Raw genomic sequence first — 13,890 nt, 5'->3', positions numbered from 1 at the left:
ATTCTACACCTGATACAGCACAAAAAGAAAGTTTCTGGGTGCGAAACTTACTCATTGAAAACTTTTAGACCACCATCCTCAGTATGTCCTGAAACTATAAAGTAGAAGTAAATTAGAAACAAAGTAAGCTGTAAATTGTTGAGCAGCTGAAATTCAGACAAGAGTGGAGGTGCGGGGAAAGCTCTTTAAAAACCAGGAAATCTTCCTTTCAAATCTCAAATGCTTTCATCGTCTCTCATGTGTTTTGAAAGCTGTTGCACAGATCCAGTCCTCAGTTTCAGCAGCTGTTGTCTTCCAATTAGTTTCCAATTAAATGTAGAGTTTTGGAAATTACTGAATTCTCTTTTATTACATTTTTTAAAGGCTAGTCCATGACTGAATCACTTGCTAATTGTTTTATTATCACATGCAGCTAATAATTACACATGCACTCCATCATACGACAGGGGCCTGGCATGGAGGACATGTGTAATGGACAAGGCTTAAGTCTAGTTCTGGACTTCCAGCTTTCTGTACTACATCATGCAGTTTGGATTCCTAAAAGAAGCCGGAAACATTGTTAAAATCTCCTGACATATTGATAAGTACAGTCATAAGTACAGCAGGCCTTCTTTTGAGCAGATATCTGTAGCAGTGAAGCCAGATTAAGAAAGCCTGAAGACTGATCCATTTAAGAAGAGACTTTGACATTGTGCTTGTGAATGCTTTTAAGTCATCTTCAGTACTTTTCTACTCAGATTTCACTAATGCTAATTTCATAAGCATCCCAATATAAATATTAATACTCTCACTAATGAGGGCTTGCAAAGATGACTGAAATTAATCCTACTTAACTTAATCCAATCCTGCACAGTCCATGCAAAATTGAGAATTAATTTTGAATTCTATTTTAAAGTTAATTTTGTTGCCACATTAAAGACCATATTTAGCCCAACTTTTCCTTCTCTCTGACAGGTGGATTAACCAGCACGGAGAAGCCTCTGGAACTTATTAAACCAACGGCACACAACCATTTTGGTAGGGCTTATTTGTCTGTTTAACTGCATGCGTGTGAACTGTTTGCATCGGTGTTGATGGCTTGGATCAGTCTTGTCATTGTTTGGATTCACCGTACAAATTTTTATTACAGGTTTTTACAGGTTGGTCAGAAATGATACTCGGGTAGTCGATGACATTTAAACCAAGCTCTCAAATGGTAATAAGGGGCCAAAAAGTTTGCAGGGAAAATATCCCCAAAATTCATTACACCACCATCCAAACTGTTGGTTCCAGGGGGGCTGGGTACCAGGGTACCAGGGGGGCTGGTTAGCCTCAGTTTGCTGTTCTTGGTTTACAGGAGAAGCACATGGTGTGGTATGTCTGTGAAGGTTCCAGGTCATCGTAGTCTAAGGAGCTTGGAAAGAAAAGCGTCTGGACTTCTTTCTTCTTTAAGTTGCTTGAAGACGTTTCACCTCTCATTCGAGAAGCTTCTTCAGTTCTAGGGTCAAATGGTGGAGAGTCCCAGATTTAAGCCCTGTGGGAGTTTGGACCCCCCCCCCCCCCCTCATGATCCTCTACCTAATCACATGAGCCAAGGTGTGAAAACGGGTGTAGGCCACAGTCAGCCAAGCCCCACCCTATCATGGGATTTTCTGAGGTCAGAAGGCCCAGGATATGAGTGGGAGTTAAGGCGTCTGGGAAGGAATCTCAAAACTGGATTATAGATGGCAGACAGTTGGTGCCGTAAACCACCGCCTCTGTTCAAAGAGGGTCGTTCACAGTGGACATAGATAGCTTCTTCCATTCCTCTTTCAAAGCCATCATGATGTGGTGTTCTGTTGCTACAGCGCATCTGCTTCAAGGTTAGACGTTTTGTGTGTTCAGAGATGCTCTTCTGTGTATCTTGGTTGTAACGAGTGGTTATTTGAGTTTGTGCTGCTTTCCTATTAGCTCAAAACAGTCTGGATAATCTCCCCTTACCTCAACGGGGCTTTTTCACCCAGAGAGCTGCTGCTAACTGGATATTTTCTCTGTGTTGGATCATCGTAGAGATGGTTATGTGGTGAAAATCCCAGCAGATCAGCAGTTTCTGAAACACTCAGACCAGCTTTTCTGGCACCAACAACCATGCCACGTTCAAAGTAAATTAAATCACTTTTCTCCTCTCTGTTCTGTTGCTCTGTTTGAACTTGAGCAGGTCATGTTGACAGTGTCTGCGTGTGCACATGTGCTGAGTTTCTGGCATGTGATTACCTGATTAGATACTTGGATAATGAGCAGTTGAACAGGTTATCCAGTACAATTAATTCAGTGGTGTACATCTTACATGTGTCTACTGAGAGCTGAGCAATTGATCCAGTCTTGTCTTTGGGTCGTGTACACCACAGGTGATTACAGAACATTAATGCTCAGAGGTGATCAGGTTTCTCTTGCTTGCTAATATGTGGCTTAAGAGTACACCCTGTCAGTGTCTGATTATGAGGGAACTTATCATTTAGGCCCAGCCATGCAATCATTTCCACTAGCTAACGTTGCGTGTTGTTTTTAGTACATGACAATTTGCTATTCAGTGACAGACTCCGTTTAGAATTCGCTCTGCGTCTGTCACTTCATGTGCATTTACGTGAAAGTGCACGTGGCACAAGCAAATTTGGTTGGAACTTCATCTTCTTGTTGACAGGAACGTAGGATGATCGCGCCACATAAGCATGTCATCAACCCACAAGCGGTATGTTTGTCCCATGTGGCAGGACGAAATGCTGATGCAGCAGTGATGTCACAGATATGGGTGCCAAGGCTCGGAGCTGTAGTCTGCTAATAGTATGTTTCATTGCCTGCAGTGGTGACCCACGTAATGGCATAAACACACAGACAGACGCATGCACATAGACAATGGTGCAGAAGTTTTAGGCATTCGTGATCTTTAGATTGGTATCCATCCCGCAGTACTTTGAGGCGGAAAGCTTACTGGTGCCAAATACAAAGCACGAGAGTGATTGTAAAGGACTAACTTCAGTGACAAGAAGAACCATGAATCCTCCGGATTGTAAGGCCTCTGCTTTGATCTCAACAGCAATGAGTCAGTCCAGGAGACACGAAAACAACTCAACCGACTGCCTACATCCATGTATTTAATAAAACCCAAAACAACAAGTGGCTCTCAGAGGCTTTCAAGTTTCATTTTAGTTTTCATTTAAGTATAAAAAAATGTGAAAACCCCTACTTTATCAATGAAATTGAAATAGTGTTTTTAGAGTTTCTTAGCAAAGCTGTAAATCTAGAAAGTTTTAGTCTTCCATAAAATTTGATGTCTGCTCGAAAGCTTTGGTGTAATTATGCGTTGGAGCATAATATAATGCATGTACAAAATTATACCCCATTAGACCAACACACTTTATCCCCTCCTGCTCTACTCCTCGGTTAACTTTGGGCTAGATGCCTGCCTTTGTTGAGCTGGTATCTATAATATGGAGAGAAATGAACTTAATGATATTGACATTTACAAGTCTTTAACTGACTCCCTAATGAGAGAGCGAAACAGAAAGAATATGAACGTGTGGGCGAGTGAGCAAACTGAAAGGGGAAGTAAATGTGAAACTTATTAATGTACTGCAAGTCTGAGATTTGTAGAAAGTGTTAGAGCTCCACTGTAGCCTGTGTTCTCTGCTAATAGTGACAAGCAGGGATTAACCTCTGACCCCTTTCTCATGTGGTGGATAGGACCAATGGGGGTTAAACCTGTGTTATACACAAAATCGCATCACTGCGTAATGATACATTGACATTCACAAAAATGGAGAAGAGAAGCTAACCCTATGTCATATGAAAGAAGTGAAAGTAGTTTCTTAAAGGCACTATTTTTTGTGTGTGGTATGACTCATGTTTGTCACCATATCAACAAAGAAGCAGTTAAAAAATAAATTGTTTTAATTTATTTCAAGGCTTTACTCACTTCCTCCATACAAATTGCTATAAATTGAAATATCAATAAGACCTCACTGACACAAGCTTACAGACCAGTAAATGACCACCTAGTAACCTCCAGCTTCTAAGAAAAAATGTGGTTTTCCTGATTGGTTGGCAAGTGGTTGCAAAGAGAATACTGCACCAAAAAACTGATTGCCTCGGACGCCTGCACTTCCTACAGAAGACGGAAGGCGCCCACGCACTTGCAAACCGAGTCGCAGTAAAACTGAAAAAGGCGTGACACATACTGGAAAGTGGGCACTTTAAAACTTTTTTTTTTTAAATGTGCCTTACCTTTCCAAAGGTGAAACTTCAGAAGGTGGAAGATTTCCATTTCTAGTTTGGACCACAGTCTCCTGTTTTACAACTGTTTAGACAAGTTAGTACCTTCCATACAAACTACATGTGACTATAGCAAATGGCAAATGCTCATTTTTTTCCTCTTGTGGTGGTTGTAAGGTGGTCTCCAACTGGTCTCTACGTCTGTGTGACTGGCTCCATAAATTACAGTGTGCATTACACTTTAAATGCTGAGAAGCTATAGACAAAATGTCCCACAGTGTATTTAGAGTGGAAAAAATATTTCTAGGGCATTATATTACATTACTTTCTCTTGTGATGATATTTCAGTTATATTACACCAATTCCCTGTGAGAAAGAGTTTGGCGATGGTAGGAAGGAAGATCTGTTGTCTAACAGGAAGAGACCTGGCAGAACCAGCATCAGGGAGAGGCATCCATCTGCTGGGCCGGTTGGTGGGTGAGATGAAAGGGGAGGCAGCACAGAGAGGACACGGTGCCTCTTTTGACTGTTTTTATTGAAATACACAGGTACTCTTAGCAGATTCCATTGATAATTTGACTTGCAGGAGTCACTACTTCATGGCTCTTCATTGGGGTGCTTATCAAGTCAATGAGGTTAAAGTGAAGGGAAGTAGCTGTAAAAAGGATAAACTAAATAAAAAGAAAATCAGAGATCTGATTCACTGAACTGGCACAAAATTGATGTTGAATAGTGACGATAGTACGCACACTAACAACAAAGGGCAGTGAAAAAATGCAGAATTCCTGCTTTTTTGCACTTTGAGAGGTTGTTTTTTTTTCATTAAGACATTTGATGTATCGTAGATAATTTTCTTGCAGAGCATCGAGTATTGCAAAACTGCTGTCATGATACCATCATTGTGGGCAGCACACAGGAATAGTGTTTCATCACAGGTCGCAGCCACCCATACTGTGTATACCACAAAGGATCCGCCATAGATGGAAGATTAACCGGTTCTCTTCAAAGCTAGTACACTTGTATTTCCACAGTTAACTCGCTGGACTGAGATGCTGAATAAATTCACTTGAAAATGTGGAGACTGTTCCAACCCTAAGAATAACTAAATGTTTAAATGCCTGCCAAAAAAAGGACAACAGCATTTTATTGGAATAGGTACAGTACAATGGTCTATTAACACATTCATACGATGTGTTAGAATTAATTAAGTGGGTGCCAAGAGCAACAGTAACACTTCCTCTGTGTGTGTGTGTGTGTGTGTGTGTGTGTGTGTGTGTGTGTGTGTGTGTGTGTTTGATGCTGCAAAGTCCATTTCAACACAGACCTTAATGAGATGCTAACAGCATCAGTGAGTGGTGCCGACCTTAAAGCCACAAGTCTGTGACTGTGCATTTTCTTTCTTTCTTTTTAAAGTTTCAGATCAAAATTTGAGTGGGTGTCAATCAGGCGACATGATGAATGCTACTGAAATTTGAAAATGAGGGAGATAATGAGGAAGACTCTGATAGAAACAGATTTGGGTGCATATTAATCAGGATGACTAAATTGCACCCAGGAGGAGGTACTGTAAGAGGAACAGAAGTCTGCACCTTCCAGAGTCACTTCCACACTTTGGATGTGAATGTAGGTTTGAGCAGCTGCTTCTATCAGTAAATGCACATGTGACATTAGACGAGGATGTGAAAATTACAGGCTAAACAAACATGTATTAAGTGAGGTTTTTTTTTTTTGTGTGTGTGTGTTTGTGCTTAGTTTGGCTTATCTATCCATCCATCCCATCATATAGGCTAAACTGGGCTTTTTTTTCCCCCCTCGGTGAGCCAAAACAGCTTTCTCCCACTCTGCACAAATTAGCAGCAGCCCACGCTCCACTCACACATAACTGTCAGAGCACAGACGCTGCAGGGAGCGAGGAGGAGGGAGGGGAAGGTGAGAGAAGTGATGAGGAAGGAGGAGGAGAGAGGAAGACAAATTGAGAGAAGAGGATGGAAAATAGAAGAGTAAAGTGGGAGCAGAAGTGACAGATTATGTAGACCAGAAATGCTTTTGTAGCTCACAGAAGGACTTCGTTATGGCTCCTTTCATCATTGCCTGCCTGGCATGCACCGTCGTAATCGGCAAGAAATTTGACAGCAGTATTTCTTTTTTTCCTTTTCAGTTTTTTAGTCTTAAGGCTTTGTGCAGTGTCCATTTTCCGTCTGCACAGTGCTGATATTAGGGCTGAGCTGAATGAGAGGCTTTGAGCAAGCCTGCTAAGAATGAGGAGCTGTTCACACAGGAAGTGGCAGACCTGTTGGTCAGCTCCTGTTGTCTGGCTGAACTGCTTATCTTATCGTATCTTTATTTAGAGTTGTCAATAATCTATGAGCACTTAAGAACCGGAGAGCAGGTTAGTGGGAGGAGAAGAATAAATGCAATGAAAGGAGATGGTAAGAGGCAGGAGAACCGCAATTTGAGTAGAAGAGAGCCTGGATAAGTAGAAAAAGAGGAACGAGGAAAGGCACATTATGCAAATACCAGCAGCCTCATTACCATTTCAAAACTCTGGAAAGGAAATCAGAAAAGAAGTGGAGAGAAACATTTTTGGACTACACCAAATTCTTTCCCCCTCTGCATCTGCATTTCTCTGCACATGCACAGGATGCTCATTGGCATAATGCATTTCCTAGAATTAACCGCTGACAGCTAAATCGCTAACCTCAACCTTAACCCCGCAGAAATGTTCTCCCTTCAGTGATGCTGAACTACAATAATTTAGTGCAAATTTGGAAATAACAGCAAAGCAAGGACAGAAGAGAGTGGAAACGCAGGCGAAAGAGGGAAAGGGTTGGTGGTGAAAAGCCAGAGATGGAGAGCGAGGTGTGTTCCAGAGGACACCACTTGTGTAGGTCACCATGACCAGACACTTGTCTGCCAGCCAGACCCCTGCTGCCTCCCTCCCTACTCGCTGGAACAGAGAGTTTCGTGTATCTGCGCATGAGTGTATGCTTGACCTTAATCCTGACATTGTTGTTTTGTGTGTTGGTGTTAGCTCCTACTCTGTTAATGTAAAGGAACATGCTTTACGTCACAATGGGTCAGATTTGCTTGTGGTACAACCTCATTTCTTTCTTTCATTCTGCTCGTTAACTTCTCATTTCTCTTCCGTACGACATCCTGTCATCACATCCTTTCATGTTTTTGCTTTTGTATGCTGAAGAACTCATTAGGAAAACAAACTTCCCCTCAGGAAAACCTTTGAAGTATCGCCACACATTATCATCACATTACCTTTTTCTTTTTTTTAATCACAATGAGTGTAAGCACTAAAACATACAATTTCAAGACTGAGTCATCCATTTAAACTGAGGACGTAGGTCACAGATAAATAAACGGAACATTATAACCTTGTGAATTTTTAGTCCTAGATCCCAGCAGTGTCACTTAGAGTCCACACCTTTTCCTAATTCCTAACTGAAGGCCACCTGTTTAATACGTACATGCTCACCAGGGAACCCACAAGGTTGTCGGGTCCTGGTTCCAGCCCCCCATATGGGCCCCCAGAGCCACCTACCAACCCCCTCCCCATCCTTGTCACTCCCTGACCTGGCATGGATTCCCCTGCTTGGTGCCAGGTTGGTGTAGGCAGGAGCTGGTGGGCAGCTGCTACTTTTCTGCTTAACCACCATCACTAGCAGAAATCCACACACACACACGCACGCACACACACACACACTAACAAAGACGATGCTCAGGAGATTTTTCCAATAGGTTCTCTGAAACTTCAGATGAGCTAAGATATAATCCTCTGCCCTTTGCTTCGTCACGTCTTATTTTTCCCAAGCGGCACAGAATAATTTAACTATTTTTAATATTCCTTGGAGGCTGATATAAAGTCCTCGGAGCATACAGCCACGCGTTTAAGGCAGAATCCTAAAACAAACCTAAAGCTGTCGGAGAGCATGAGGTGAAATCAAATCTGATCCTGAGCGAAAGATAGGCGTTACAAAGGGAATACAAGGCAGTGTATTAGAGCCTGATTATATTTACAGACATAGCCTGAGGTTGTGGCCTTCATGTCAACCCCCTTAAAGAGACACACACACATACACACTCTTCACATTTGGGCATAAAAAAGTATGGCGGAGTGCTTCGAGCCAGACTTGTTTTCGTCTTCCAGCAGAACAGGCATTGCCTTAACCTACTTTGTCTGCATCAGTGCCATTATCCTGACAGCCTCGGCAGGTTCTGCATGAGACTTTGTGCGGATGTCATATAGGGAGAAAGATTTTACCATGTTACCAGGTTATAAATATTGCATTTGGCCCTGTTATGGCTGACTGTCATGGCTTTCAAAAACCTACCAGACGTCTCAAGAGTGATGTTAGTCAATGTTTGTGTATGAATACATAAAAACACAAAAAAAACCCAACCTTCATTTTTGATGTGAGATAGTAACATTTTGGGGCACAATGGGAATTGGTGAAGAGGAGAGATGCGGGGATTTGAAGTGTCAGCGAAGGTGTGGTTGTATAGTATTACAGGACAGCAAAATGGAAACGTTTTTTAATGATGGTTTTTCTACTTTTGCATTCTGATCACAAGGGAACCAACCCTGATCGTAACACTTTTAAAATTTGTTTTTATTTCCTCGTGTGTTTGTTCACGTCACAGAGTTGAAGGGGAAATTCCTCAGGAACAGTTGAAGGTAGGCCTGGAAACTTTGTGACCAAATCACAAACATTTTAAAACAGTCCAGTGAAATCGTCACGCATCCGCTATATAAACCATGACCCGTCTGCACCGGGCAAGACTTTCTGCTTCGGCAGAGCAAAGTTGTCTAAATTCTGTGTTTGGTTTTTGGTGTCTCCTGCGATTGTGACGCTTTGGGTCACATCTTCGCTCAGAGTTCACCCTGGTTCAACTCTGTGGGAAAGTTCAGCCTGGGTGAACTTCCCCTGAGGGAGGTGGAGTTTTTGAGGTTGTTCTATTGATTTGCTTTCAGTAGAAAAAGTAAAAAAATATGTGCATTGTGACTTCATGCAGATGAAGGAAGTGTTATTGCTGCCGTGGGGGCTCTTGAATGAATACAGCCAGGCTGTGAGTATAGACTGCATATAAAGTCGTCTTTCTGAAGGTACTTGATGAGCATTTCCACCTTTGCTCTCTTGGATTATAATAAAAACGAGAGATTTCACTGCTCATTAGGTGATCTGGCCTTCAATGGTCTGAAACATTGTTTGTGTGATAGGCAGCCGTTGTTGTGTGACAGCTAAGCAATAAGACGGCCTGTCGCCATCAATAAATAGGTTGTTTTTACTGTTTTTCTGCAGCTATAAAAAGCTCGAGTGGGATAGACGTAGTGCATCAATAATGAGACTTTTTCAAAAAATGATTTTGCCTGTTTGCTCTTAGCGGGCAATGGAAAAATAAAAATGCATTGTTTGTGATTAAACCTGGAGTGGTCAGAGATATAAAAGTCCCTGAACACAAAGAAAACCATGCTTACATAGGGAGTTGGTACCACCGCCTTGAACACAACTTGAATGCAGATTACAGATTGTGCCATAACCAACAAGCTCTGCAGACTTTCTTCGTCTTGCATTGATTCTGTTAATCTGCAGCTGTGGTTTCCCTCGCTCTTTCCCTCTGCCTGTTTAAGAAAGACTCGAACGGTAACGTATTAGCATGTGCACGCTAGAATGTGATATAATCAGCAGGCAGTACCGTGAATACTCTTTTTTTCCTCCTCTTTCTAAGTTCTCATCAATTACCACATCAGAGTCTCCAGTTCCTTTAAAGCCATTTGTAAAAGTAGTGTTTGTCTGTTTATATGCAAATGGATATGTTTCACATTTGACTCCAACTATGCATTGCCCTTTCACTTCCTGTCAAACTCACTTATTAATGCAGAGGTGTGTTTTGTAAAGGCTTTTAAAAGCCTTAGTAGAAATATATGGCTCTGGAAGAGTCTTCTGGAAGCTGTTATGGATGACCACTCCAGGGCTCAGACCTTTGCTTTCTGCTCGCAAAGAATTTGTTACCATTTGTCCAGGACACCATCACAACCAAAGGTTAGCTTTCCTTGGTCCCGGAAAAGGAGTTCATTATAAATAAGCCCACAGGCTAATGACTACGGCATGGCTGTCAGTGATAGACTGTACTTTACCGCAGACTCATTTAAGAGAAGAAATAGACAATGGTTTTCTGCCTGCACCAATTTTCTAAGTAGAGTAGAAGATGGTGCCGAGAAAGACGAGAGGTGGGCGTTTTGTAGAACTGAAAAAGTGAATATCAAGAATAGACTGTCTAATCTGTGTATCTCTTTATCAGATATCTCTAATCTTCTATACTTACAGTTTCTGTAATAGAAAATAATCAGAGTAAAAACTAAGTATAAATAGGTATTTGAAATTAAAAAAAAAACTTTTAAACGGCAACAAGTCCTTAATATAGCCTCACAAGATGATATTTGTTATCATAGTGTTTATCCTCCATTTACATCTGTGGTCATCTTTGTGTTTGTTTGTCTGTGGTTTTATTTTTTCTTCATTGTTGACAAGGCCGTAGTAAACAACAGCTTCATTGCTCATGAAGAGTCTGAGATTTGAGCGGTTGGTGTTCTTGTGACCTATGTGATTGTAAGAGCACAGGGAGCAGTGTGGTGGGCTGACGTCTTTCATAAGTTCAGTTTAGCATCACTGAAAGCTAATGGGTCTCTGTCTGCTGCGAGCTCGGCGAAGGCATTACAATTGAGATGGAGCGAGACGGTATAAAATATGAATGAACGGAGTTCCTCGCTGCAGCTGGCAGCTCGAAGCCTTTCTTTCTGTTATCTTTGCTGCGTTTTTAAGGTGTTTTTAAGCCTTGATGTTTTCAGTTCTTCAGAACTGACAGAATTTATATTTAACACACACTGTGCGTATTTCTGTGGAGCTTTACCACACACACACACACACACACACACACACACACACACACACACACACACACACACACACACACACACACACACACACTCTCACACACACACACACATCCAGGCTGTACAGTGGGCATCATTTGGCCCGAGCTTTTTCCAAAAACAATGCTTTTAGCTTTAAACAGTGAAAAGCTGAGATTCATCATTATCGTTCTTCTGGATACAAACCAAGTAAATGGTCTGTATTTGTATAGCGCTTTACACTATACACAATCATCCACACACACATTCACACACTGGTGATGGCAGCTACAGTGTAGCCACAGCCGCCCTGGGGCGCACTGACAGAGGCGAGGCTGCCGGACACTGACCACCACCAGTAGGCAACGGGTGAAGTGTCTTGCCCAAGGACACAACGACGGAGACTGTCGGAGCCGGGGCTCGAACCGGCAACCTTCCGATTACAAGACGAACGCCCAACTCTTGAGCCACGATCGCCCGAAGTAGAAATATCTGTGGATGCAATGATTTTATTTTTGAATAATCACCTTTCATTGCACTTTCAGCTCTTCTCAGTGTCTTTTACAATACGGCTGGATAATTTTATCTCTGTAGGCCTCCCACTCATATAAATTATTTAGCTTTATAAGGTTTGTGTTAGCAGCCTAACACAGCTAGAAGCGTTTAAGTTACATCTCTGCTGGATGACAAATCATTTCACTGTATATATGTATTCATAGTGGATCTTACAACCATACTTAGAAACAGCGAGACAGCAGCTCAAGACGTTTTAGAAAACTGATGCTGCTTCCTTGTGATTTGTCCAGTCAGCGTATGTGTGTATATTTATGTGTATTTGTGTGTTTGTGTATGCAAAGAAAGGCAGCATCACACAGGTTTATAGCGATGGTATTGATTTCTGTCACTTTTGCTTTTATGTGTATCCACATGCTGTTCAATAGACAGTAAAAAGAAGCTGATATCAATCGCTGTAAACATTTTTAAACCTCAATCACTTCAGACAACATTCAGTTCACTCCAGTATATCAACAAAATATATATACACACTATATTTTGCCACCTTGTAAATTCTGCTGCCTCTGTTGCCATCCTAGTGGCCCTTTTGATATCTAGTACGTTCTGGGCTCTGCAGAGGGACTGGCTTACAACCCATCTGCATCCCCCTTCAATTCACCTGCTTCTTCCCCCATTTTACTTTTGGAGGCTTCTTTTAGCCAAGTGCACTTTGTCTTTTAGTTTATTTATAGTTTATCTGGGTCCTCTTAGAGACCAGAGAATAATCTGACCGGGGGTTTGGGATCAGACTGGGTGTTACCCTGTTGTAGCAGGTGGAAACCTAAGATGCCCCCTTTCTTGACTTTCATCGCGTTAACTAAATCTGTGTTGATATTATTTTGAAATACTTCGTAATACTAATTTTAGTTATTATATATTATTGTATTGTTATTATAAGTTTCAGATTTAGTGCCTCAATTTTGAGATTTTCCCAGTGTGCCATTAAATGGGAACGCTAAAGGGGAGAGAAGGGAAGGTAAAGGGGGATTACAGAGAGAGTATGTGCGTGTATTATAAATAACTCAAATCAATAATAAACGACATAGTATTTTGAGTTGGGTCTGGAGTTCTCTGGGGAGATGGATGAAAAAAGCAAACCCCCCCATCACTATGAAGAGGAGGAGGGAAGACGAGAGCATACCAAGGTACAAAAATACGACTTGGTGTCTTTTCTTCTTCCTGAGCTTGAACAGGTTCGTTTATTGTTTATTGTTTAGTGTGTGTGTGTGTGTGTGTGTGAGTGTGTGAGCAGCTCTCGTGTGTACATTATGAGTCGGACACCATCCATTACTTATTCATCAGTTCTGTCTGCCTGCTTGCCACACTGTGTATTTCAGCATGCCTTGCGATCATTATGCCACATGCATTATTTAAGACACATGTGCACACTGACTATGATGCAGATAGTTATTCATCTGTGAATCACTCACTTATTGCCTCGTCTGTTTCTCTCTAAGGCTTCTAAATAATTGCAAAAGCCCAGTTTCACAGGAATTCATTGCCTAACTTGTATGAAGGTTCTGGGCTTTGACTAATACGAGTTGGTTTTACTTGATGAGCACTCGTCATATCCAGCAGTCCCAAGGATGCGGTTCGGTAGAAGCAACACTTACTGTATCTGCATGCAAACCTGTTGTGTATTTGACCTGATTGTTGCTGCCTGGCTATCGTCAGACATCAGTGATTTTGGCAGCGAGTCTTACGTGGAAGTCCCATATGTAGTTGTTATTACATTTGCTTCATATGCAAAAAAGCTGCAGTTTGAGGGGAGGAGGCACAAATGCTCAGGAGGGAGACTGCGGGAAGGGCAGCTGATGTAAAATATTTCCAAATAAAATATGTGGATCCATCTGCTGTGGTGATCCCTTGTGACTAAGGAAGCAGACAAAAGTCCCAATAAGACACATATTAACAACAGGAAACAACATCTGCTGTGGCACCACAACATGGTTTGAACAACTCCGTGTGGAGCAAGAGAAGTTCTGTTTGTGTTGCTTCTTTCTTATGTTGTCTGTCCAAACAAGCCCAATAGTGCATGAGTGGTCTGAAAACAAGTCGTCCTTTTTCTATGCGGTGTTGACCAACAAACATTTTCCAAAGCCGACTACACGCACCCCGCTGTTCATTTTCGTTTGTTAAGTTGTCAGATCGTTGCTGCTGCTCTTTGACCGTCGTCTTTCCCTCCC

At 41.8% G+C, this 13,890-nt stretch overlaps 1 protein-coding gene across 2 annotated transcripts in view; it reads left to right on the top strand.

Moving 5' to 3' along the window:
- The window catches only part of hdac4 (histone deacetylase 4), a 119,970-nt gene that overhangs the window by 46,597 nt on the left and 59,483 nt on the right, over window positions 1-13,890 (top strand). Inside the window, exon 3 of one of the 2 annotated variants that reach the window (XM_084908255.1) lies at window positions 955-1,017. The exons of the other annotated variant lie outside the window; for it this stretch is intronic. Coding sequence (XP_084764381.1) covers window positions 955-1,017 — 63 coding nt within the window. The remainder of the gene's footprint in view (window positions 1-954; window positions 1,018-13,890) is intronic. 2 annotated transcript variants of the gene reach the window in all.

Source organism: Perissodus microlepis, chromosome 16 (genome assembly GCF_051167445.1).
Source record: "Perissodus microlepis isolate ML-2025 ecotype Zambia chromosome 16, ASM5116744v1, whole genome shotgun sequence".
NCBI lineage: Eukaryota > Metazoa > Chordata > Actinopteri > Cichliformes > Cichlidae > Perissodus > Perissodus microlepis.
This window is presented reverse-complemented; position numbering and strand designations above follow the sequence as displayed.